Below are 23,503 nucleotides of genomic sequence, written 5' to 3' on the forward strand. Positions count from 1 at the left end.
GATTCCTCAAGGATCTAGAAGTAAAAATACCATATGACCCAGTCATCCCATTACTGGGTAAATACGCAAAGGATTATAAATCATGCTGCTATAAAGACATATGCACATGTATGTTTATTGTGGCACTATTCACAATAGCAAAGACTTGGAACCAACGCAAATGTCCATCAGTGATAGACTGGATTAAGAAAATGTGGCACATAGACACCATGGAATACTATGCAGCCATAAAAAAGGATGAGTTCATGTCCTTTGTAGGGACATGAATGAAGCTGGAAACCATCATTCTTAGCAAACTATCACATGGACAAAAAAACACCATATGTTCTCACTCATAGGTGGGAACTGAACAATGAGATCACTTGGACACAGGAAGAGGAACATCACACACCGGGGCCTGTTGTGAGGTGGGGGCAGGGGGAGGGATAGCATTAGGAGATATACCTAATGTAAATGGCAAGTTAATGGGTGCAGCACACCAATATGGCAATGTATACATATGTAACAAACCTGCACATTGTGCAAATGTACCCTAGAACTTAAAGTATAATAAAAAAAATTGATAGACTATATAGATGCAAGAAAGAATACAAAATTTATAAAGATAAATAGAATTTTCTAATAAAAATATTTTCATTAAATAAGTCAAAAAAGTACTTGTAGTTTAATCATAGTAACTATTTGTTTTTGCTTAATCCCTCCAAAATTTATTCATATATTTCTCTGAATTGGCATTATTATCATTATCTTGTATATGCCATTCTGTTACAATCTTTTGATGAATAACATTTAAAATTAATTAATTATGACTTTCTGCATTATCAATTTTTTCACAGTCTAAAAAAAGCTGGTACTAGCTGATGAATTATTTCATTTAAAATCCTAAGCTAACCATATTACATATATTTTCTCATTTGTACAACATAGGTGAGTGATGATTATTATTATGCCGTTAACTGAGGATTGCAAGTAGTAAGTAATTTGTCTGATATCACATAGGTAGCAAGTGATGGGTTGAGGATTTATAAGCAGATAGTTTAACCTAAGAACTTATGCCTTTAATCAATATGCTGTGCCACTTCTCACAAATAAAAATGCATGCTAAAGTAAAAAAAAAAAAAAAAAAAAAAACAGTAGTAAGTGAGTGAATGTTACTTTATTTTCTAAAGAGTGCATAGAAATAAAGTGTTCTGTGAGGTTTCTTAGAAAAAGAGTTTTCTTGTATAAAATTTTAGGATGGTATAATTCAATCACCATACTTACCAATCTCTAGCTGGCAAAAGCCATGCACTAGTCATAATTTCACACGTTCTTCTTAAAAAATGCTAGTAGAAATAATTTTTCCAGGTATTTGTTTTGGCATTCTCTGTTTCTCTAAGGATAGCTTTATTCTTTTACCTTTGGTTTTACAGGGACATTTTCAAGTTTAAACTATAGTTTTCAACACGGAACAACCCAATACAAGGAAATCTGTAACCAGCTTAATGCTTAAGATGTAAAGATTTATCCAAAGTACCATGAGTTTTACACTGTAAGTGGGAAGTATTTTTAAACTTAATGTCAAAGTAGCACCCTGCACACTCCTAGTAACTTATTCCTGTTCAAACAATATCTTTTTACAAATGCAGGGGCAGGCAGGGGCAATGGAGAAAGTCAAGTTGAGCAAGAGGACAACAATAGTTCCGGAATTGTAAGATTATGAAAGGAAAGAGACTTGGCACATCTGGAGAGGATGGAAAGGGGTTCTAGCGTGTGGTCGATGGGTTACATTTGATTGAGTGTTTACAGTGGGATCAGAGGGGCACATGGAGGCTTGACACGAGAAAAAGTGCGCTAAAATAGAGACAGATCATTTGTAAAAACAATTTAATGAAAACAGAAGAGGAAATCACATGCATATAAGAGATTCTGAGTCAGAAAGGGATGGCGTACAGTACATAAATAAAGCCAAGTTCAGGGCAGGGTGAGAAGCCACCAATGATTAATGTGATGTTTTTACTTTTCTCATTTATGTTTTTCACTATTCAAACCCTCTTCAAAGAATCAGATATACTCTTATCACTAAGCCTTGTGGTCTTAGCTCTTCGTCAGAATATTTCTCAGTTTCCAATGCTTTATTGGTCTTTACTGAATTATTACCTGTTAACACTTCTCCAGATGCCTGCACATCTACTTACCAGGCTCCAAAGCTTGAAGATGCTGAGGTCCCCAAGAATGCAACCCTTGTGGCCACCTAACTTTGGCAACTACAGTTTTCTAACTCACATTTGTAGAAAGTTAAAAAGCTCTAAGTTTCCATAATGATCTCATTATGCACCAAACACCCAAGTTAATGGACTTCTCTTTCTTAGCGAGAGCATCAGTACACAAAATGGTGATTCTTGTTACCAAGTGGCAGTCCATTATAGCAGTTAGGCTACTGGATTCAAATCCTGCCTTTGCTTCTTACTACCATAGGCCCTGGGAAAGCTATTAAACCTTTCTCAGTCAATTTCTTCATCTGTGAGATGAAGATAAAAACAAGTCTTGCTTCATAGAATTATTACAAGAAATAAGTGAGTAAATATAGGAAAATTGCTTAGCACAATGCCAGTGTTTACATTAGAATGATGTTCCTCATCAGAGTTGGGAATCTAATCGTTCAACAAATCTTTCTTAAAGACTATAGTTATTTTGAAGTAAACATTTTGAATTTGAAAATTAGGATTCTCTTCAGAATTTTTATTCCCTGAATCAGTTCACTAGAGTTGTACAAACCAGCCCTTCCTTCAACAAGAAGGAAACCAGAAAGAATAAACAATGCTAGCTGTGGGGAAAGGATTATACTAGTGGCTTCCTTTTTCCCCCATATTGGCAGTAAATACAGTCCAAGTCTTTGCTGCATTTCAGAAGGCCATGTGAAAATACTTCTTTGTAATTAACCAAGGAAAGGGGAAAATGCTGACAAATTTGCTTGAGAATTTTAGATATCACAATGAGGTTTGCAAAATAAGGAGCAAAAGAGCAACACGAGTTTCCATCTCTTATTTGCTAATTTTCTCCATTAAATAATGTACTGTAGATTCTAATCTTTTTCTTAATTTGCTGAGATTATTTAGCAGAAAAGCATCAGAAAAATCTCAACCTGAAAATGCAATAGATTTCTCTGAAATCTTTAAACACAACTCACCACATGGTAAAGACTTTAACTGCACACTTCAAAAATGTATTGATCATGTTAACAAATAGCAATACTTTACCACAGATCCTATGGCTAATTGTTTTGTTCATACTAAATTTGAAAGCAAAGTAATTTAAAGTTAGGCTTTCATTCTCCAAGCAAAAAGCAAAAACAAAATGAATTTTTAAAATAATTAGTTGAAGGGTTGCCATCTACACCTACAGACTGCCCGAGTTAAGAAGCATTGATATTACACAGATTGTCAGATCCAGGGAAGAAATAAGAGCTGACAAGGGTTTTGGACAGTAGTCACTGAAACAAGGGAAGAGGGCTTTAATTAGCACAGTTTGCAGGTGAGGATCTGTGGCATCAGATTGGAGGCAGAACTTTCTAAGAACAAATGGCTTGATTTGAAAAGTGTGGACATTGTATGACTTCTGACACCTCCAAATTTTCATTCCAGAATTTTAAACTTCTGTTCCATGAGAAAAGTAGAGATAGAACTTACAAAGGATGAGAAAGTCAGAGGGTGGCCCCTGCTTTAGATTATTTGTGCCATAGGCAGTTTCTAGAAAGGAAACCGAAAATTCCAAACACTCTCGGTCGGTAAGTACTGCAAAAACAAATGTTCTTTTCTGATGCTTAATTTTTTTCCCTTAATTATCATTTTTAGTTCCATTTTTAGAGTCTTTGACTCTTACATAGTGGCTTTTTAAGCCAGTCGATTTGTTCATTCATAAAAGCAAGCAGGCAAGATGAAAGGTATTCACTGAATCTTTCAAGAGGCAGTACCTGGATGTTTGGTTCCTAAATGCAATCTTCTCTAATATTCACATTGAAAAATGCCATTTAGAGTCTAAGTTAGCTTGAAAAAGAGTTCACACAAAGGGTACAGATGTCCACTTACCATTTTCTTGTTTCTCAGTAATTCTCCTTTCTCAAGAAGAATAAAATGACAGATGGCAAAAATTATCTTACATGTTCCAGTAGAATGCCTATTTACCAGAGGAGGTCAGAGCAATCAGTACATCTGGAAAACAAACCAGGAGATGACATATTAGTTATGCAAATATTTCTCTGGAAAGTAGGAACATAAGATATAGGAAAAGTCATAAACAGGTGCTTTACTTGTTCACAGCATCCCGAGTGCAGGTTGTAATCCACTGTGGCTTGGGTATCTAGGTTGCCTTTCACCGGGGGAGAATGATCATAGTCATGGTAAATGGAATTAATACAGTAAAGCCAAAATAATAAGCACTGATGTTTTGTCTTCTGACAGCATATGAATGTGCAAGCATTAAGTTATAGGAGAAAAGGGGCTAATTTTAGATTTGTTCCTAGCCCTCTCCATGTGAATGGTGTCGCTGTGAGCCCAGCAATGAAGTTCACTGTGTTGTAGCAGACTGCGCAGTTCCTGAGTGTGTCAACCCAGTCTATGAACCAGAACAATGTTGTCCTGTCTGCAAAAATGGTAAGACCACACTGCATTAGCTTTCGAAGAGGGGTTAGCACAAAATACAAATATCTCACTACTGCACACCATTCAATGCAAGAGCCCTCTAAGATCTGCCTGTGGCTTTCCAATATGGGCATGGCGGATGTATAGTTTTATCCCACCTTAAAGTGAAAATAAAGCTGCAGTGGGTTTATCGTGCAGCTTTCCATTTGGGGAATTAAAGCTGTTGTAAGCTGACTTTGTTGTGATCCCTATTATTTCGTGTTGATTTAAAAGGAGGATATTGGAAAGAACACAGTACCATCCTTTTGTAGTGACTGCATTCCTCTCTTTTGTAGAGCCAATGGAGCAGTTCACCCATTTTGTGGTACATGACCCAGGATATAGAGTAGGGTAAAAGCCAGGTATTTTGTTTTGAACATAGATAAGACCTTAGGTTTAAAGTTAAATATAAAATTCAAGAAATAGTAAATAAAATTATCAATGCACTTAAATTGAAGTAATAAAAAGTTTAGGGCTTTTATTCAAGGTTTTTATTATAGTGGAACTATTCTCTCACAGTAACTGCTACAGAGGTAAACTTCTTTTATTTACAACATTATAGTTTCCTTTTTGTCCCTCATGGAATGGAGAGGTTGAACCAACTCTAATATCCTAATCACCCCAAATCAACATGATGCTGCAGAGAAGACAATGCAATGCTATAAACCCAAGACAGTGCATCAACAGAGCCAATAGCGCACTTTGCCTTGTGACCATGTACTACCAAAAAGGAAAAAATAATTCTTTACTAGGCCACACTCCACAAATGTTCCCTCTGTCAATAATATTGCTTGAAAAATGGTTCTAGCCCCTAATTAAGATAAGCTTACTCACTCTCATGCTAAACTCCTATCCCTTTTCTTGAGTTGGCAGTGGCCATCTTTCTCTGTTATTTTTTGCTCTGAATTTGGAGCTCATTTACTAATCTTTTCCTTTACAGAAGGATAATTAGTAAAAATAAGCATAAAGGTATCTTTTATCTTTTATAAAAGATAAAAAAATCTTTTTGAAAGATTTTTTAAGTAGCTCTGGTTGTTTCTGATAATTTTTTGTGTTTTGGTATCTTCCAAAGGACTTATTAAAAACCTTTGTGACATTTTCCAGACACAGGTTTTGCTATTTCTGATCATAGAAATCCAATAACTTGAATATTAAGTTGCTCATCTGGCTTCTCTTTTTCTTCTTATCTCCTTTCTCCAATCTACCTGTCATAGTGACCGTCTCTCTCACTTAGCAGGAAGAAATAACGCTCCTAAAGTTCTAACTCGTCTAACATAAATATATGCAAATATATTAAATTTAAGACTTCAAAATTTTAAAGGGACTGAAGAAACTGGAAAATATACAAGAAAGAACAATAAGATGATTTAATGGTTGAAAAATAGGACCTATGGGGACAGACAGAAAGAGTTAGCATAATTTGTCCTAGAGAAGAGATGGCTCAGGTGAGACCAAACTGTCATAAAGTATATGAATGGTGAGTCTAAAGTAGAAGAGAAAGTGTTATTTTTCATTTTCTCCAAGGATAAAAGGAAGAAAAACTCAGCTACCTAATCAATCTTTAAAAATTGGATTGACAGGTCTTGGACTGAAGACTGCATTTTTTTTTCTTTTTTCCCCTAGAAACAACTGTGTAAACAAGTCCTTGAGGCTCTTTCCTTCCCCAGGTGGCTCTGGTTAGCTTTGTCGCACTTCTAGCTTTGTCTCACTTTTAGCTTTGTCTCACAATTATGGTTATAGTTAAAATTTATTGTCTAGACACTTCCAGCATACTCGTAGAATTAGAACATGTAATGCATATGTTTAAAATATAGTTTTTACACACGCATCTATCACATCCTTCTAGCGATCCTACACTAAAGCCCATAATATACCCAGAGTTAATGTCTATGTCATATGTTAAATCAGCCACTACAAACTAGTCACACTTAATTTGATGTCGCCCAAGATTATACTTTTTCTCTCAATCATGTCAGAGTAGAAATTTTTCTCCAAATGAAATCCTCTTTGTACAAAAGTGTATAATGAATAGACTTTATTTGTTCAATCAGTTAATTAATTAGTAACCACTGGTATTTCTGATAAACAGATGCTAAGTACACAAGGTATATTAGTTAAGTAAGTTTTCTGATTTTTTTAAATCATGAAGCACTGTGAAATGGCCACTTCTGTTCCCTCTTGGTACTTCCAAACAAATTTGCTTTTCTTAAATAAAGATAATGAATCTGAATTTAAATTAGTGGAAGGACTGGTTGTAATATAACATTATGAGATGTTATCTTTTTGTTATTAAATGCCACTAGTCACATATGCCCCAAAACTAAAGTATAATCATTACCAAAGAAGAGTATATAAAGAACCACTGAAGACTCCTATGACCACCAATGGTACCAATAATTTTATTGAGAAGACAGATTGAATCCCAGGTTTTATTGGCTCTTATTCTAAGCCTAGCCCAGAAAAGAGAAAGAGACAAATGACATATAGAAGACTTGGAGAAAAAATAAATGTTTATTATGACAGCATAACAGGAATAACTTAAATTTCCAACACATGATTTAAGTCTATCTCATTATATATGATTATTAACTATAACCATAATAAATATGCCCATTATAGTGTAAACTATTTTAAATATACTTGCTATGTTCATAGATTTTTTAAAAACAACAATAAGCTAAAAATATATCCTATGGATTCAAGGTAGACGCAATGAATTTTAACTTATAAACAGTCATAACATTTTCTATATTTTTTTAAATCTTCACAAATGGTTGTTTTGGCGGGCAAGTAATTTTCAGTTTGCATAAATGCTGATTATCTTGGCTGTCAAATACTTTCTTTTTTCATATTAAAATTGATTTTTCTGCCTTCCTGAATTACAACTTGCCAAAAGCACAAGGCATTAAAGTTATAAAACTTTTAAAATATGATATAAACTTTATATTAAAGATATAAACTTTTGAATGTGATAGAATCCATCACACCAAACCTTATAACTCCACATTCAGCTAACATAGAAATATTTGTTTTGATATTTAAGAGCAAACAAAACAAAGAAGCATAACAATTTTTTCTGTAAAACACTTTACCAATGAAAATAAACAATTATCTTTAGAAATAAATATTTTAATATTATAAAGTGCAGGGAAATCTACTCCCTAAATAATGGTACCATGTCTTTATTCTTGATAATATAATTTTAAGAATAAATTTAAGAACAAGTATTTCCAGGAATTTTCTCTAATTGTATAAAGAAGAGAGTTTTAAATTGTCTTGTCTCAGTGATTACCATAAACAAGATTTTCAATGGTTATCAATTGGTTACCCAAACTATAAAATATACAGTAATCCATTCATATTAAAATTAGTTCAGCACCAAGAATAGTCTATCAATGTAGCCTGAATAAAATAAAAACACTAAGGAAAGATATGAATGACTGGACAGAGTCTATGTAAAACTCATAATAGGAGGAAAAAGATGAGAGTAATTTTTTATTTGGTGAGAATTGGGATTGACATAGGAATTTATTGTTTCTAAAAATATTAAGCATTTGTTTCTCTTTCCTTTACACAGCTCCAAGAGCTAGCAATACAAATGCCTTCCTGAAAAATATGACATTTTCAGACTGTTTTTCTTTCCCTAAGATTGTGTTACTTTGACCTATCTCTCAGCCCCAGGCCTTTCCATGTGAATTAATGAGCACTCTTTATGGATTTTTGTTTTTATGGTATGAAAAAAATAATTTAGCACCGCATCTGTTTAAAGAAAACATTATGGCTTGGAATGTCACAGAAATATTTCAAACATTTGGACACTGATCATAAATTTGACTAGTAATGTGGCTGTAAGTATAAATTATATACATATAGCTAAGAATACCCATCATTTATTTTTGTATGTGAATTAATATTAATTTCAAACTCTTGCTCTGCAGCCACTCATTCCATTCTTCAGTTGTTCATACATGCTAATATTTTTGTCCCAAGTCATTAAGAATCCATAGTTATAGAATGCTGAATCTCTGCATTAAAAAATAAAATATGTAGTCAGTTATCAAAATATTTGATCATTGGAGAATCCAAATGACAGACTGCATTTTTTACATTTCATTAGCTGGTATGGCAGTGAGTTCTGTGTTTTCACTGGAATATACAGTCAGTCATTATTCAAGGCTCAGAAGGAAATGTTACCCCATGAAAAATTTGAAAAGACAGAACGCTCCTACAAAATCCTGTATACACATTAAGTTTTCAGTTCCTTTCAACTAAAAGTCACAAGCCCTGTTCAAATATTTAATTCTATGTCCCTCACTCTCTTCTAGTTTAGTAGTGATGCAAAAAAGCAGAAAATAAACTAGGCAAAAGGGCAAATATTAATAGAAAAGAAGGGGACAACAAAGGGGATGAGCCATGCACAAATAAGAAAGAGAAGGGACTTCACAGCCACCCAATACCTTCTAAAGGTCCTTGGGAGAACATATTTGCCAAAAAAAATTGTTAATATCTCTAATATACAAAGAGCTCCTTAAAATAAATGAGAAAGGAAAACAATTCTACAGGGAAGGAAATGGGCAAAGAGCAAATAAAGGAAATTTACATAAGAAAATGAATTGTCTAATAAATATATAAAAATATATAATAATCACCAAAAGGATAAGGAGATAGAAATAAAAAAAATAGGAAGCCAATTTTTTATTGATGATAATGTGGGATCGATGGTGCCTCATTTCAGCAAAAAAGAAAGAGTTGAGAAGAGTTAAGAAAGAGTGGAGAAAATGTTATAAACTTTTAACAAGACACTTTCTTTCAAAATGTTTACATCACTGGAAGTCAGCAGTTTTACCTTTTGTACTTTGTCCCACATTCATGCCATTTTAAGAGTGAAAAGTTGGTAGAAAACCTAATAATTCTTCACTGGGGTAATTAAATAAAAACAGCCTTTTAAAAGACTACTGATATTTTTTACCGCCAGGTAAAATAAAGCAAAAACTGTATAGAAGAATACATATCATTTTGTATGTAATATAATGTATACTATATATCTAATGTGTACATTTTATGTTACATAATTTAAAATAAGATAAATATGTATCTTATAATAAAATAAAAATCTTATTTTATTTTATTTTGAGACAAAGTCTAGTTCTGTTACCCAGGCTGGAGTTCAGTGGCATCATCTCGGCTCACTGCAACCTTCGCCTCCTGGGTTCAAGCGATTGTCCTGCCTCAGCCTCCCAAGTAACTGGGATTACAGGCACCTGCTACCATGCCCGGCTAAGTTTTGTATTTTTAGTAGAGAGGGGGTTTCACTGTGTTGGCCAGGCTGGTCTTGAACTCCTGACTAGTGATCCTCCCACCTCAGCCTCCCAAAGTGCTGGGATTACAGACGTGAGCCACTGTGCCCGGCCAATAAGATACCATTTTAAATAGATATTGAGTTTGTATGTGTAAAGGAAAAAAGGTAAGTGGCTACATAATAGAATGTTAATAATGATTCGATGATTAGTTTTAGGCAGAAGTGAGAAAGTAGAGAAAAGAGCTAACGTCTTTAAAACATTAAATATTTACAAATTAACAATAAAAACAATAGAAAGATGTGAACAGGTAGTTCACATACAAAATACAAAGTTTCACAAAATACAAAAATTATTATCTCACTACAAAATCAAATTAGATTATTTTTAAACCCCTTTTAATTTTTGCATGTTGCATTGATAAAGTTCTGAAAGAATACACACCAAATTTTTAACAGTAATCCAGTGATCAGAAGAGGAAGTAAGAAGTGGAAGTAAGAATCTAGAAGCAGGAAAATTTGATATTTTATTTCACAGGGCTCTTTGTTAAATAATTTTTACAAATCTATATTTTTATAATTTAAAATATTTTATCAAACATTTGAAGAAAAAAATCCTAATTTTATTGAAATTTTTCTAGAGAAAAGGCAAGAAAAAAGCTTTCTTTTTTTAAATGGTGTATAATATTGATACAAACCAAAGATTGCAAACTGAAAAAATGAAGCTAAAAAGCTACCTTGCTTATGATTACTAATGGAGAAATCTTAAAAAAAATACCATTACAAAATCCTCGATCTAAATCCCTGAGTTCTAGATTTTACAGAGGAAATGCAGTTCATATATTGTATGATATATTACTAGTGGTCTAGGAAAGCATTCTTCAATCAATTACATGAACATTTCTGCAACAAAATATGTAATAATGATACTAAGGAGACTGGATAAATATAATGAAGAGTCTAATATCATCTCAGGTCAGGGTTTAATCTCACCTGAGTTTTTCTATCAAAGTCATGAAAAGGCCGGGTGTGGTGGCTTTCGCCTGTAAGCCCAGCACACTGGGAAGCTGTAGTGGGCAGATCACAAGGTCAGGAATTTGACACTAGCCTGGCCAACATGGTGAAACCCAGTATCTACTAAAAGAAAAAAAACTGTGTGGTGTGTGCCTGTAATCCCAGCTACTCAGGAGGCTGAGGCAGAAGAATTGCTTCAACCCGGGAGGCGGAGGTTGCAGTGAGCCAAGATCATGCCCTTGCACTCCAGCCTGGGTGACAGAACAAGACTCCGTCTCAAAAAAAAAAAGAAAAAGTCATGAAGAAACTGGATTTTCAGAGATTGTGAGAAAGGCATTGTATATTTTGTTAGCAAACAGAAGCTAGCAGCAGATTAAAATAATTACACAACCTAACCAAGTGGGATTTAGTAGGGATCTGCAAAGATAGTTCAATATTAGGAACCCCATTAGTATAATTTGCCTTGTTAGTAAATTGAGGAGAAAGAGCATGTTATCATTTCTATAAAATGACATTATACATGAATACGCAAAAAGTAGTGACAAATATTCTTGATAAAACAAGACTGAAGTGGACAACTTTTGCATGGTAAAAATATATCTACCTCAGCCTAAAAGGCCAGAATTATGTTTAGTAGGTAAACACTAAAGACATTCTCCCGATAAAGTCAGGTATAGACAAGGATGTCTACTATTATTTTACATTTCAGATAGATAGATAGATGAATACATCCATACTAGCTAATGTAATTAGAAAAGAGAATTCAGAAGAGGAAAATTAGAAAGAAGGAGGTAAAAATGTCACTATTTGCAGATGATATGAGATTGTATTCTCGAAAGCCCCAAGAAAATTGGCAAAAACTACTATAAACAAGAGAATTTAGTGAGATAATGGTACAAAATGAATGTGCAGATGTCAAAACATATATATACACACACACACAAACATATAAAATATATGTATTAAATATATGTATTTAAATATATGTATTAAACATATATGTATTAAAAGAAAATTTTGGCACTAGTGAATGATGCGGAGATATCAATAAAATATAATAGAAAGTTTAACAGACCTAACTACATATGAAAATTTGGTATGCGATGAAGTTGTACTTCACATCAACGGTGGAAAGCAGGTTTGTAGAAAAAACCGTGCTGGGAAACTGGGTAGTTAATCAGGAGAAACAATTTAATACCTACTTTATCCCATAATTCTCATATAGAAAGAGCTCTTAGAATTGATTGTTTTAAAAAGATCAATGACTCTATTTTTAAAATGGGCCAAAAACTACAAAAGACATTACAGAGAAAATGAATAAATATTAATTTGGGGGGATACATATTTTACAAAAGCCACAAAGTTTATTAAAACCATTAAAAATAATAAGGAAACAAATCAGGTTTCTAAATGTAAAAACTCAAATGTATTAGGTTATCTAACAATAAATTAAACAGAAATTCTATACAATTTTCTATGGGATGTAACTTTTTAAATAAGTTGACAAAATAAACATTTCTTGTGAAAATTTTAAATACATGAAAAAATGCATTTGGGGCATGGGAAAATTCAACCTACTAGCTGTATTAATATATAAAATGTAATTTTAACCAATGTGTTATGGGAACAGAAATAAACAGAAGTGACTAGAATCTAAAAAAGTAACCCATGTGTGTATTACAATTTAGTATACAATTAAGGTGACATCCAAATATCTGGTGAGAGAATGTATTGTTCTAGAAAAGTTCATTTTTTAAAAAAAGTGAAATTACATTACTACCTTACCTATTATATAAAAAGATAAAAAAGTTAAGTTGGATTAAAATTATAAATCTAAAAAATAAAATCATGAAGGTATGTTGAAAATACTGTAAATATTAACTTGTTCTGAGAATAGGGAAGCTCTTCCTAATCATAAAAGCAAATAGTTTCTAAAAGAAAAATTGTATAAGTAACATATAATTTCCTCTATAAGTTTTTTCACATATTAAAAGAAGATTGCTACCATGCTGAGTAGTTAGGTTAAGAAAAATAAACAAAAAAATATAAATAAGATAACATCTAATTTAGGAAAGGTAAAATGTAGCAAGCATTCTCACACACTACTGATAAAAGTATAAATGATATATGCTCTCTGAACAGTAGTAAAAATGTATGAACCTTTAATGCGACAATGACATTTTAAAAAATTGATCAAAAATAATGAGGTAAGAATTTTAAATGATGTATATGAATATAGTTGTTATAAAGTTCTTTGATAATAGCAACGACTTGGAAAAACTGAAACCTAAATATTTAAGAATAAAGTGATTGTTTAAAGAAACCACAGTATATCTATAGGTACTACTAAGAAAGCATTTTAAGTAATATTATAGAAAAAAACACATTTCCCTCACAAATATGTTTATAATGTTAAACTAATGAGCCAGAAACTATATATATGTACATACATATACATAGTTATAGGTCATATAGAGAGAGACCTATTTTTAGTAAAAATAAAATACATGTATAGGAAAAAGACTAGAATGAAATACTTCAGAATATTAGTACTGCTTAACTCTATATGATATAAATCTACATGCTAATAATTTTTATTTTCTTCCTTTTACAAGCCTGTATTTTCTAAATTTCCTGCAACAAATCCATATTATCCTTGTGATTTAAAATTACTGTTAAAAGAGAAAATAGAATTTATAACCGATGATGTAATTATTTCTTTTATTAAAAAAGCAATCAATAGCATGTTCCTTATTAGAAATTATACTATGACTTATTAAAATTTGTACTCTATAAACTAATTAACCAACAAATACTTTCTGCCACTTGACTTGTCAACACCTGTAACTATGAGATTCTTTTCAAAGCATTTAGAAAGCCTCATTGACCATTTTATGCACCTATTAGGGAAATTGCTAAAATATTCACTTAAGTATATCCATTTACATTTTTATGAAACTATGTGAAAAACCAGCTTTTTAAATTTGAGAATTGGGTGCAAATTGTTCACCTTAATTTAGTATGTTCTCACGTCTTTTTAGGTAGACAATTAGTGATAAGCATAACAGACATGAAACAAACACACTGAACATGAAACATTTTCTGGCAGCTGCACACATACGTTGGCTGCAGAGCCCCTGAAGCAGTTCATGATGCAAGCATGTCCTATGAAAGGTAGTTTCAAAGCCTGCATCTCTACAACTGAAGGTCAGAATTATCATATTCTTATAAACTAGATGTCAAAACAGAGTAATTATAAATAGCTATTTTAATAAGCCACAAACAATAATTTCCTATTCCTTTCATAAAGCTTCCTCCAAAATATGAAAGAAAATATTTATGTTTATATTCTCTTATACCAACAGGATTCCCTCTTAATTCATCAGCAAATTAGATGTTAGAAGTATTATTTTACAATGTTGACACAATAAAAATTAATGCCACATTCATTGCCTGCTAATCATGTTGCTTCTAGAATTATCAGGGCTCCCTGGTCTTCGAGAAAATGCAGAAAGGAAGGGTAATGTGCAAAATTTTGAATGTTTTCTGTGTTTCTCACTTAAGATATGGAAAACACTTGGGGACTATTTTTTCCCTACGTAAATGTTTGAAATGTTGAGTCCAGTCCCCTGACAAAACACATATTTTCTCCCTTGAAAACAGACACATTAGGAAGTTGCATGCACTTCTTCAAGCGGTACACAGTACTTTAATGTTCAGTAACCCACTCTGCAGGAAGCTTGAGAGACTGATGGAAGGGTGTTGAACACATACATATGGAAATTTTTTCATAAACATTCATATAATCTTGGAGATAATCGGACTCAAAAACAGTAGCAAGGCATACGGTTGAGTGCATCCCTGAGAATTATTCTTAAACTTCCTTCCTGTCTCATTCTTGAACCTCTCTTCACTTATGGTTTTTATAGAATATTCCTGTTTTCTAGGATTGTAGACAGACTCTCTAATAAAACACCTCTGTGAAGTGTGCATGGTAGAAAATGGGAAACTGGGATCACCTTGGAAGTTGGATATAGTTTCAGAATTAAATGCGGTGGGGTCTGACTGGGAAGTCAAGGCAGTCACTGTTGCCAAGATTCATGAATACCTAGAAATAGCTCTCCAGAGAGGTTCAAACCGCTGGCTATGGGAGAGCCTCACTGAAAGTGCAATGCAACTCCTCAGTCTCAGGAATGGTGAGTCTCCAGTTCACAGCAACCCCCAAGCTCTTCTTCACAGAGCCCAGACATCCATCTCTCTCTCAGAGGTACCCAGAGATCAAGTGGTCACTGCTCACACTGAAGGCACAAATTAAGGCACACAGCCTAGCTTCATCTGAACCTCCTCTCTGTTGTAGACATGCTAGGAAGTTACATTCACTTCTTCACTTCACATCAGCATTGGGATGTAATAGCCTAAGCTTTTCAGGGAATTGGAATCCCAGTGCCAACTGTGCCCTATCACCCCACCACCATTCCCTGCACAGGTTTGTGTAACCTTTGTGCAGACTGACTAAAATAAAAACAAAGCTGTGGTGTGTTCTTCATCCTTAAATTTAAATGCCTTCAAAAGAGTTCAGGCAAGATGAGCCTAGAAGGCCTCTAGGAGGTTATCCCTCTATATTCCTCGGAAGTTTTACACATCTGGAACAAGAGACTCTAAAGTTCAGATTCCTCAGGCACAGAGTCTCATATTCCCTCAGTCTAAACCTTCTTGGCCCTTTGCATCTCCACATCATTGTTGAAGAAGGAACCCCAGAACTCTGGGTGCTCCTGAAAAGATCCTAACCCCTCCTTTCCCAACAGTCACTGTCTTACCCTCACTGCCTGGCTTGGTAATCTTGGGACTGATCTTGTAATGGCCTTTTTTCCCTGCTTGTCTCAGACCCTACAAGAAGCCCAGGACCACCAGGGCATCCCTCAAACCCTGGACTGTGATCCCCATATGGTTCTATGAGCTGTGAGTTAACAACCCAAGTCACCACCAACCACTCCATTTTGCTGCTTTATTGTTCTCCACCATACCTACTGCCACATAAATAACTATGTTACCTATTGACTTGCTGGTCTCCCCTCCTCAGGACACAAGGGTAAACCCCATGAAAGCAAGGATTTCTATCTATTTTTTCACAGTTTTATTCTTACTATGTACAACATATTGCAGATGCAAATATATATGTTTGTGAATAAATGACTCCACGCACACCCATATTGTATCTTCAATATAGTTGTAATTAAATAAGAAGTCTGATTATTTAAGCTATTTTTAATTACCTTTTGAAATGCATTTTTTTTCTATTTCATACAGAACAATCTTCACATGGAGAGTTTAGGATGCATTGCTTAGTGGGAAGGAAGGTGCTTCTCAGAAGATTACTTTTCTAATTAAGTTTGGTTTAGTTTCCCCTAAGATTAGCCTGCACACATTAATTGATAGGCGGCAGAGCCAGATGATCTAGAAAAGATAGATGGATTGCCAGGGGAAACAAAGTCTAGCTTGAACTTTTACTGTTTCATAATCTCACTATGGATACCTAAAGTTGTTTATTAAGAACAGACTTCATGTAATGTGTGGGTCACTTTAGTGCAAAATTCATGTTATACATTACCCAGTATCATTCTCAATGATATATTTATCAAATTCTAAAGATAAAGCATGTTAATGTCCGCAAAGCACCTGAAACATATCAGGGCTTAATAAACAAGAGCTAGTGTTACTTAATAGTTACGTTAATTATCATTAGACCAGCCATTGAGAAAACATGTGAAAAGGGCAGCTGTCCCCTCGGCAGGTACCATCAACAAACATCCCTTTCCACCCTATTCTCCCAGCACTCATTGCCCTCTGACTCATCCTACAGGCACCTATCCTAGGTGTCTTCCCCTCTATGGGCCAGAACCCTCCCTCCTGCCCCCCATCATCCAAGGTTTGCTCTTCCCCACATTCCAACGAATTGGGGCTGTATTATATGACTGGTCATCTGATTAACCCCAAAATGCTCCACCTTGGGAAAATATATGTAACTAAACTGGTGTGTTTAATACCTGATGTCCCAGCTATTTCCCTCAAATGTTTAGTGGCATTCATTATGCAAACTGTAGAAGGGAAAGGGATTGCGAGTGTGAGAGTATTTTTGAATGTGTGTGGGTACCTAGATATATACTGTGGTAGGCTAGAAGTATTGAGCAGATTTTCTGTCCATCTCAGATAACATAGTATAGGGGGTTGATCGGACTTTTTAAGAGGTTGGAAAGCCATGAGAATTGACCAAATATGTGATCTGAAACATTTTGGTAAAATCAACAGAATTTAATGTGAAGACAAGAAACAAAGAAAATGTGCCTTGATATCAGAGCAGTGGGAGAAAAAATTGATCGTAGGGGATAATAGCTAACTCTAGATATTACATTATGCGACTTAAAAATAAGTCAGAAATATGGCATAAAATGCGAACAAAGGAAACTTGCAACCAATACCTCTTTTGACATGTGGTGATTGGGAAATCCTCCAAGAATTGCTGTGGCGGTGGCAGGAAGCCCTTGCAGCAAGACCTCTGATATTTAAATGTAGCTCTGAGCTGCTTCAAATCAATCTATCAGAAATGTTAAACCTCTTTTGAAATATATTTATGGTTGGATGCCCCTCAATTGAGAAAGGGGAAATAAGAAGTTCCTGCATGCATACTTATTTTGCTTACATGTGCTTCATTTGTACAAGGTGATAGAAAAGAGCAGCCGTAAATGCTACTGCTTGTCAGGGTGGATAACTAGACAACCCCGAGTCTTTCCTTCTGTTTACCCGTTACTTTCATATGTTTTGCAGAAAGGTCCCTAAAGCAATATATCTGCATTCTGGAAGGCTGAGCTCGGTTACTTTCCCGTGTTGTTAAATAATTAGATAGTTGGCAGTGTCATGTCCAAATTTTGAAAGCCTCCTGCTCGAACTTTCTGTATTAGGATTTGAAATAGAGGAAGATGCAGGGCACTAAGCACTGATTCATGTGTTTAAGGTATAGGATTACTGGTGTCTTTGGATTAGATGTGATGACTCCTTTGAGAATGGGGAAAGATGACAACGACAAGGAACCCTGGAGGAAGGCTGCAGTGAAAAGCACCTGAGCCTTTCAAGCCAGAAGTCCTGCAGGCTGATGGCAAAATCTTCAGTAGATTCTGTTTTAACTTATAGTAAGTGCAAGAGTCCAGTCTTAGCTGAGTGAAGTAATCAGCCCCCTATGTAGTGTCATCAGAGAGGGACAGAAAAGCTGTTCAACCCATCACTATGGTGACCCTTCTAGCCTATCACAGTATGTGTCTAGGTACCCACGCAGATTCCAAAATACTTTCACACTCCAATTCCTTCCCCTTCTAAAATTTGCATAATGAATGTCACTAAAAATTTGAAGGAAATAGTTGGAACATCAGGTATGAAACACACCAGTTTAGTTACACATATTTTCCCAATGTGGAACATTCTTGTGTTAATCATATGACTAAGTCATAAAATATGGACCCAATTAGTTGGAACATGGGGAAGAGCAAACCCCGGATGACAGGGAGACAGCAGGAGAATCCTGACCCAAAGAATAGAGGGCTTCTGGGAGAGACGCCTGTAGGATGAGTCAGGGGGCAATGGGAGCTGGGAGAGCGGGATGGAAAGGGGTCTCTGCTGATGACACCTGCTGAGGGGAATAGTTGCCCTTTTCACATGTTTTCTCAATGGCTGGTCTAATGATAATTAATATAACTACTAAGAGTAACACTAGTTCTTGTTTATTAAGCCCTGATGTGTTTAGGTGCTTGAAGGCATTAACATATTTAACCTTTACAACAGTCCTATAAAGAAGAAATAATTATAATTACTAATTTGTGAAGGAGGAAGCTGAAGCTGAGCTAAAATAAGTAAATTGCCCTAGGGTAGATTGCTGAGATTTCAACCACACTCTATCAAATTTCAAAGCCTGTGTTCTTAATCAGTAGTTCCGAAAGTGTAGTCCCAGACCAGCAGCATCAGTATTAAGGTAGGAGCTAGTTTAAAACACAAATTTCTGAACCCATCCTAGATTTTTTTCAATCAGAAAATTTGGGGGTGGGAGCCGCATTCCATGTCTTAACAAGACCTCCAGAAATTCTGTTGCTCAAAGATCAAGAAACATATACTTCTTTTTAGATGCTAATATTAAGAAATTCGTTCTAAAAATCCTTCCTAAGGAAGGATAAGTGGGTGGGGGTGGGGGTGGGGGCAGTAAAAGCTGAAATAATTGTCATCCAATGACTACATGTGAGAATGTTCTACTAGGACAACAAGAAAGATAAGGCTGGAAAGGAAGGATCAGACCCCAAAATGCCCAAGAGTCAAAGCAAGGCCACCTGGGTTGGAGAAGATCTATGAATGCTAAATCCCAGTAGGGGCAAAGGAAAGTCCTCCGGGGACTAGAAGTGGAAATAGGTAGGCGATACCAGGGAGATAGTATTCAGGTTAAGCTGCCAAGAATGGCTATTCTTAAGGCTCATGGCATTTTTTAATAACAAAGTCATGAGCATTGAGAGGTAAATTCAACCGATTTTTAAAGGCAGCAAAAGTCTCTCAAGGAGGCACAATAATGAAAGGAAAGGCAATGTGAAATGAATAATGGTTGCTAATTCCTTTGTCATTCATCAGAGTCTTCTTTACTGATGTATTATAAAGAAGTGATTGTTTCAAGTAACATTCTTTCTGGACATGAGTCATGGCAACTATTAATAAAATTTTATGTCATGATTTTATTTAAAAATTTTCATCTTTAAACAGTTCTATTGAGATATAATTAACATTAAATGAAATGTACATTTTTAAAATTTCCTGCTTTGACGTGTATACCTGTGAAATTATTGTCATAATCAAGATAATAATATATTCATCACTCCTAAAACTTCCTTCAAGGTCCTTGGTAATTCTTCCCTCCAGTCCTTCTCTGCCCCATACCATTCCAGGCAATCTCTGTTCTGCTTTCAGTCCTTGTACATCAATTTGCGTTTTCTAGCACTTTGTATAAATGGAATCATTCAGTACGCACTCTTTTGTTTTTTGTTTTTGGCTTTGTGTGTTTGTGTGCATGGCAGGGTCTCGCTATGTCACCCAGGCTGGAGTGCAGTGGCACAATCATAGCTCACTGTAACCTCAACCTCCCGGGTTCAGATGATCCTCCCACCTCAGCCTCCCAGTAGCTGGGACTACAGATGCACACCACCATGCCTGGCTAATTTTTTGTAAAGACGGGTTTTTGCCATGTTCCCCAGGCTAGTCTCTACTCTCTTTCATCTAGCTTCCTTCATTCAGCATAATTATTTTGAGATTCATACATGCTGTGGCATGTATCAATAGTTCATTCCTTTTTAACTACTTCATCACATACCTATACCACAGTAGATCTATTCACTTGTCGATGGACATCTAGGTTGTTTCTAGTTTTAGATTATTACAAATAAAGCTGCTAAAACTAAACAGAAGACTTCGTATGGATACTTTTTTGAATATGCCTAGGAGTACAATCCTAGATCATATTGTAGATGTATAGGTAACTTTTTTTGAAATGCCAAAGTGTCTCAAAATGGCTCTACCATTTCAAATTCCCATAAAAATGGGACTTCCAGTTTCTCCACATTCTCACCAATGCTTGGAATTACCAGTCTTGCTTAATTTTAGCTATTCTAGTAAACATGTATTGCTCTGTCATTGTGGTGTTAAGTTGCATTTTCCTAATGACTAGTGAGGATTAGTGTCTTTTCATATGATATGTTTCCATTTGTCTATCTTCTTTGGTGAAATGTCTGTTCAACTCATTTGCTCATTTTTTTATTAGCTTGTTTTTATTGAGTTTGGAGAGTTCTTTATATACTCTGTAGACAAGTCCTTTACGAGACATATGCTTTGCAACTATTTCCCACCAGTCTATGGCATGTCTTTTCATCCCTTTCACAATGTCTTTGGGAGAGCAGTTTTTAATTACAATAAAGTATAATTTATCAACATTTCTTGTATGAATTGTGCTTTTGGTTGTAACTAAGAAATCTTGACCTAACTCTTGGTCAAAAAAATATTTTTCCTATGTTTTCTCCTATTAATAGAAGTATTTTAGTTTCAGGTTTTCATTTATGTCCGTGATTCATTTCGAATTAATTTGTGAATATGATGCAACAAACTGATTGAAGGTCTTTTCATTTTTAAAACATGAATATCCAATTGCTTTAGCACCATTTGCCAAGAAAACTACTCCTTCTCCACTGAATTGCATTTGTATCATTATTAAAAATCAGTTGTCTATGCTTATATACAAATGCAATAATTTCTGAACCCTGTATTCTGTTTTACCAAAGTTGTTTAGCTGTTCTAGGTTCTTTGCTTTTCTACCTGAAGTTTAGAATCAGTTTATCAATTTCTATCTCCACCCATAAAGGTATATTGGAATTTTAATTGGTATTTCATTGACTCTATACACCCATTTGAGGAAAATTAGCATCTTAACAATACTGAGTCTTCCAATTCATGAATATGGTATGTCTCCCCATTTACTTAGTTCTTCCTTAATTTCTCCCAGCACTATTTTGTAGTTTTCAATGTACAGGCCTTTCACATCTTTGCTCAGTTTTGTCCCGAAGAATCTTTTTTTTTTTTTTGAGATGGAGTCTTGCTCCGTTGCCCAGGCTGTAGTGCAGTGGTGCAATCTTGGCTCACTACAACCTCTGCCTCCCAGGTTCAAGCACTTCTCCTGTCTCAGCCTCCCAAGTAGCTGAGATTACAGGAATGTGCTGCCACACCCAGCTAATGTTTTGTATTTTAGTAGAGATGGGGTTTCACCTTGTTGCCCAGGCAGGTCTTGAACTCCTGAGCTCAGGCAATCCACCCGCCTCTGCCTCCCAAAGTGCTAGAATTACAGGAGTGAGCCACTGCACCTGACCTTTTAGATACTCTTGTAGTTAGTATGCATTTTTAAAGATTTTCTGACTATTTGATACTAGAATGTAGAAACAAAATTGATATTTGTATATTTATCTAGGGTTCTGAAATGTTGTTAAACTCAACTATTGGATCTAGTAGCTTTTTTATACGTGTGTATGTAGATTCAGTTGAATTTTCCACATAGACAATCATGTTGTCTGTGAATAAAGACAGTTGTATTACTTCCTTACCAATTTGGATTTTTTTTTTTTTCTTATTGTGCTTTTTAGAACATCCACACAATGTTGAGCAGAGATGGTAAAAACGATACATACTTTGTTGTTCTGATCTTGTAGGATAATCATTCGGTCCTAAGTATGATTTTATTCATAGGTTTTTCATAGATGCTTGTTACCGGTTTGAAAAAGTCCCCTGCTAGTAGTGCTTTACTATGATTTTATATTTTTTGTTTTGTTTTGTTTTTAATCAGGAATTGATGTTGGATTTTCTTAAAGGATTTTTGTGTGTCTATTGAGATAATCATGTGGGCTTTATGTTAGTTTACTAATATACTGAATTACATTGATTGATTTTCAACTTTTTTTTTTTTTTTTTGAGACGGAGTCTCACTATGTTGCCCAGGCTGGAGTGCAGTGGCACAATCTCGGCTCACTGCAACCTCCACCTCCTGGGTTCACGCCATTCTCCTGCCTCAGCCTCCCGAGTAGCTGGGACTACAGGCACCCACCACCACACCTAGCTAATTTTTTGTATTTTTAGTAGAGATGGGGTTTCGCCGTGTTAGCCAGGATGGTCTCGATCTCCTGACCTTGTGATCTGCCCACCTTGTCCTCCCAAAGTGCTGGGATTGCAGGCGTGAGCCACAACACCCGGCCTAAGTCACCTTTGCATTCCTGAGATAAACTGCACTTGTTCAAAAGGTACTATCCTTTTTATATAAGGTCGAATTTGATTTGCCAAAATTTTGTTTAAAAATTGGTCATCTAAGTTTATGAGGCATATTTATAGTTTTCTTTTCTGTTGATGCATTTATCATGTTTGGGTATCAAGATATTGTTTGTCAGCATAGAATGAATTAGGAATATAGTCTCTCTTATTCAATTTTCTGGAAGAGTTTGTATAGAATAAGTATACATATATATGTTAAATGTTTGATAGAATTCACCAATGACCTATGATACTATCTGAATTTGTTTCCTTCGTAAAAAAGATTTTTAAATTATTTTATACTTATAACCATGAGTTAGCTTTGGAAGTTTGTATCTTTAAAGAATTATACCATTTTATCTAAGCTGCTGAATTTATGGTCATAAAGTTGTTAATAATATCCCCTTAGTAAATTTTTAATATTTTGATTCTACGTAATTTCAGCTGTCTCATTTTTTAACCAATATATTTGCACATATTTATGGTGTACATTTAATATATTGTCAAATGCATGGAATGTATAATGACCAACTCAGTGTATTCAGGATATTCATCGCCACTAGCGTTTATCATTGCTATGTGTTGGGGACATTTTAAGACACCTCTTCCAGATATTTTGAAATACACAATATATTGTTTTAACTATAGTCACCATATTTTGCTGTCAAACATT

At 34.8% G+C, this 23,503-nt stretch overlaps 1 protein-coding gene across 1 annotated transcript in view; it reads left to right on the forward strand.

The window, feature by feature from the left end:
- Nucleotides 1-23,503, forward strand: part of VWC2L (von Willebrand factor C domain containing protein 2-like) — a 172,406-nt gene that overhangs the window by 22,413 nt on the left and 126,490 nt on the right. The window contains exon 3 of the mRNA XM_011967885.1: nucleotides 4,502-4,631. Coding sequence (XP_011823275.1) covers nucleotides 4,502-4,631 — 130 coding nt within the window. The remainder of the gene's footprint in view (nucleotides 1-4,501; nucleotides 4,632-23,503) is intronic.

The sequence above is a fragment of the Mandrillus leucophaeus genome, unplaced genomic scaffold (genome assembly GCF_000951045.1).
Source record: "Mandrillus leucophaeus isolate KB7577 unplaced genomic scaffold, Mleu.le_1.0 Scaffold815, whole genome shotgun sequence".
NCBI classification, from domain to species: domain Eukaryota; kingdom Metazoa; phylum Chordata; class Mammalia; order Primates; family Cercopithecidae; genus Mandrillus; species Mandrillus leucophaeus.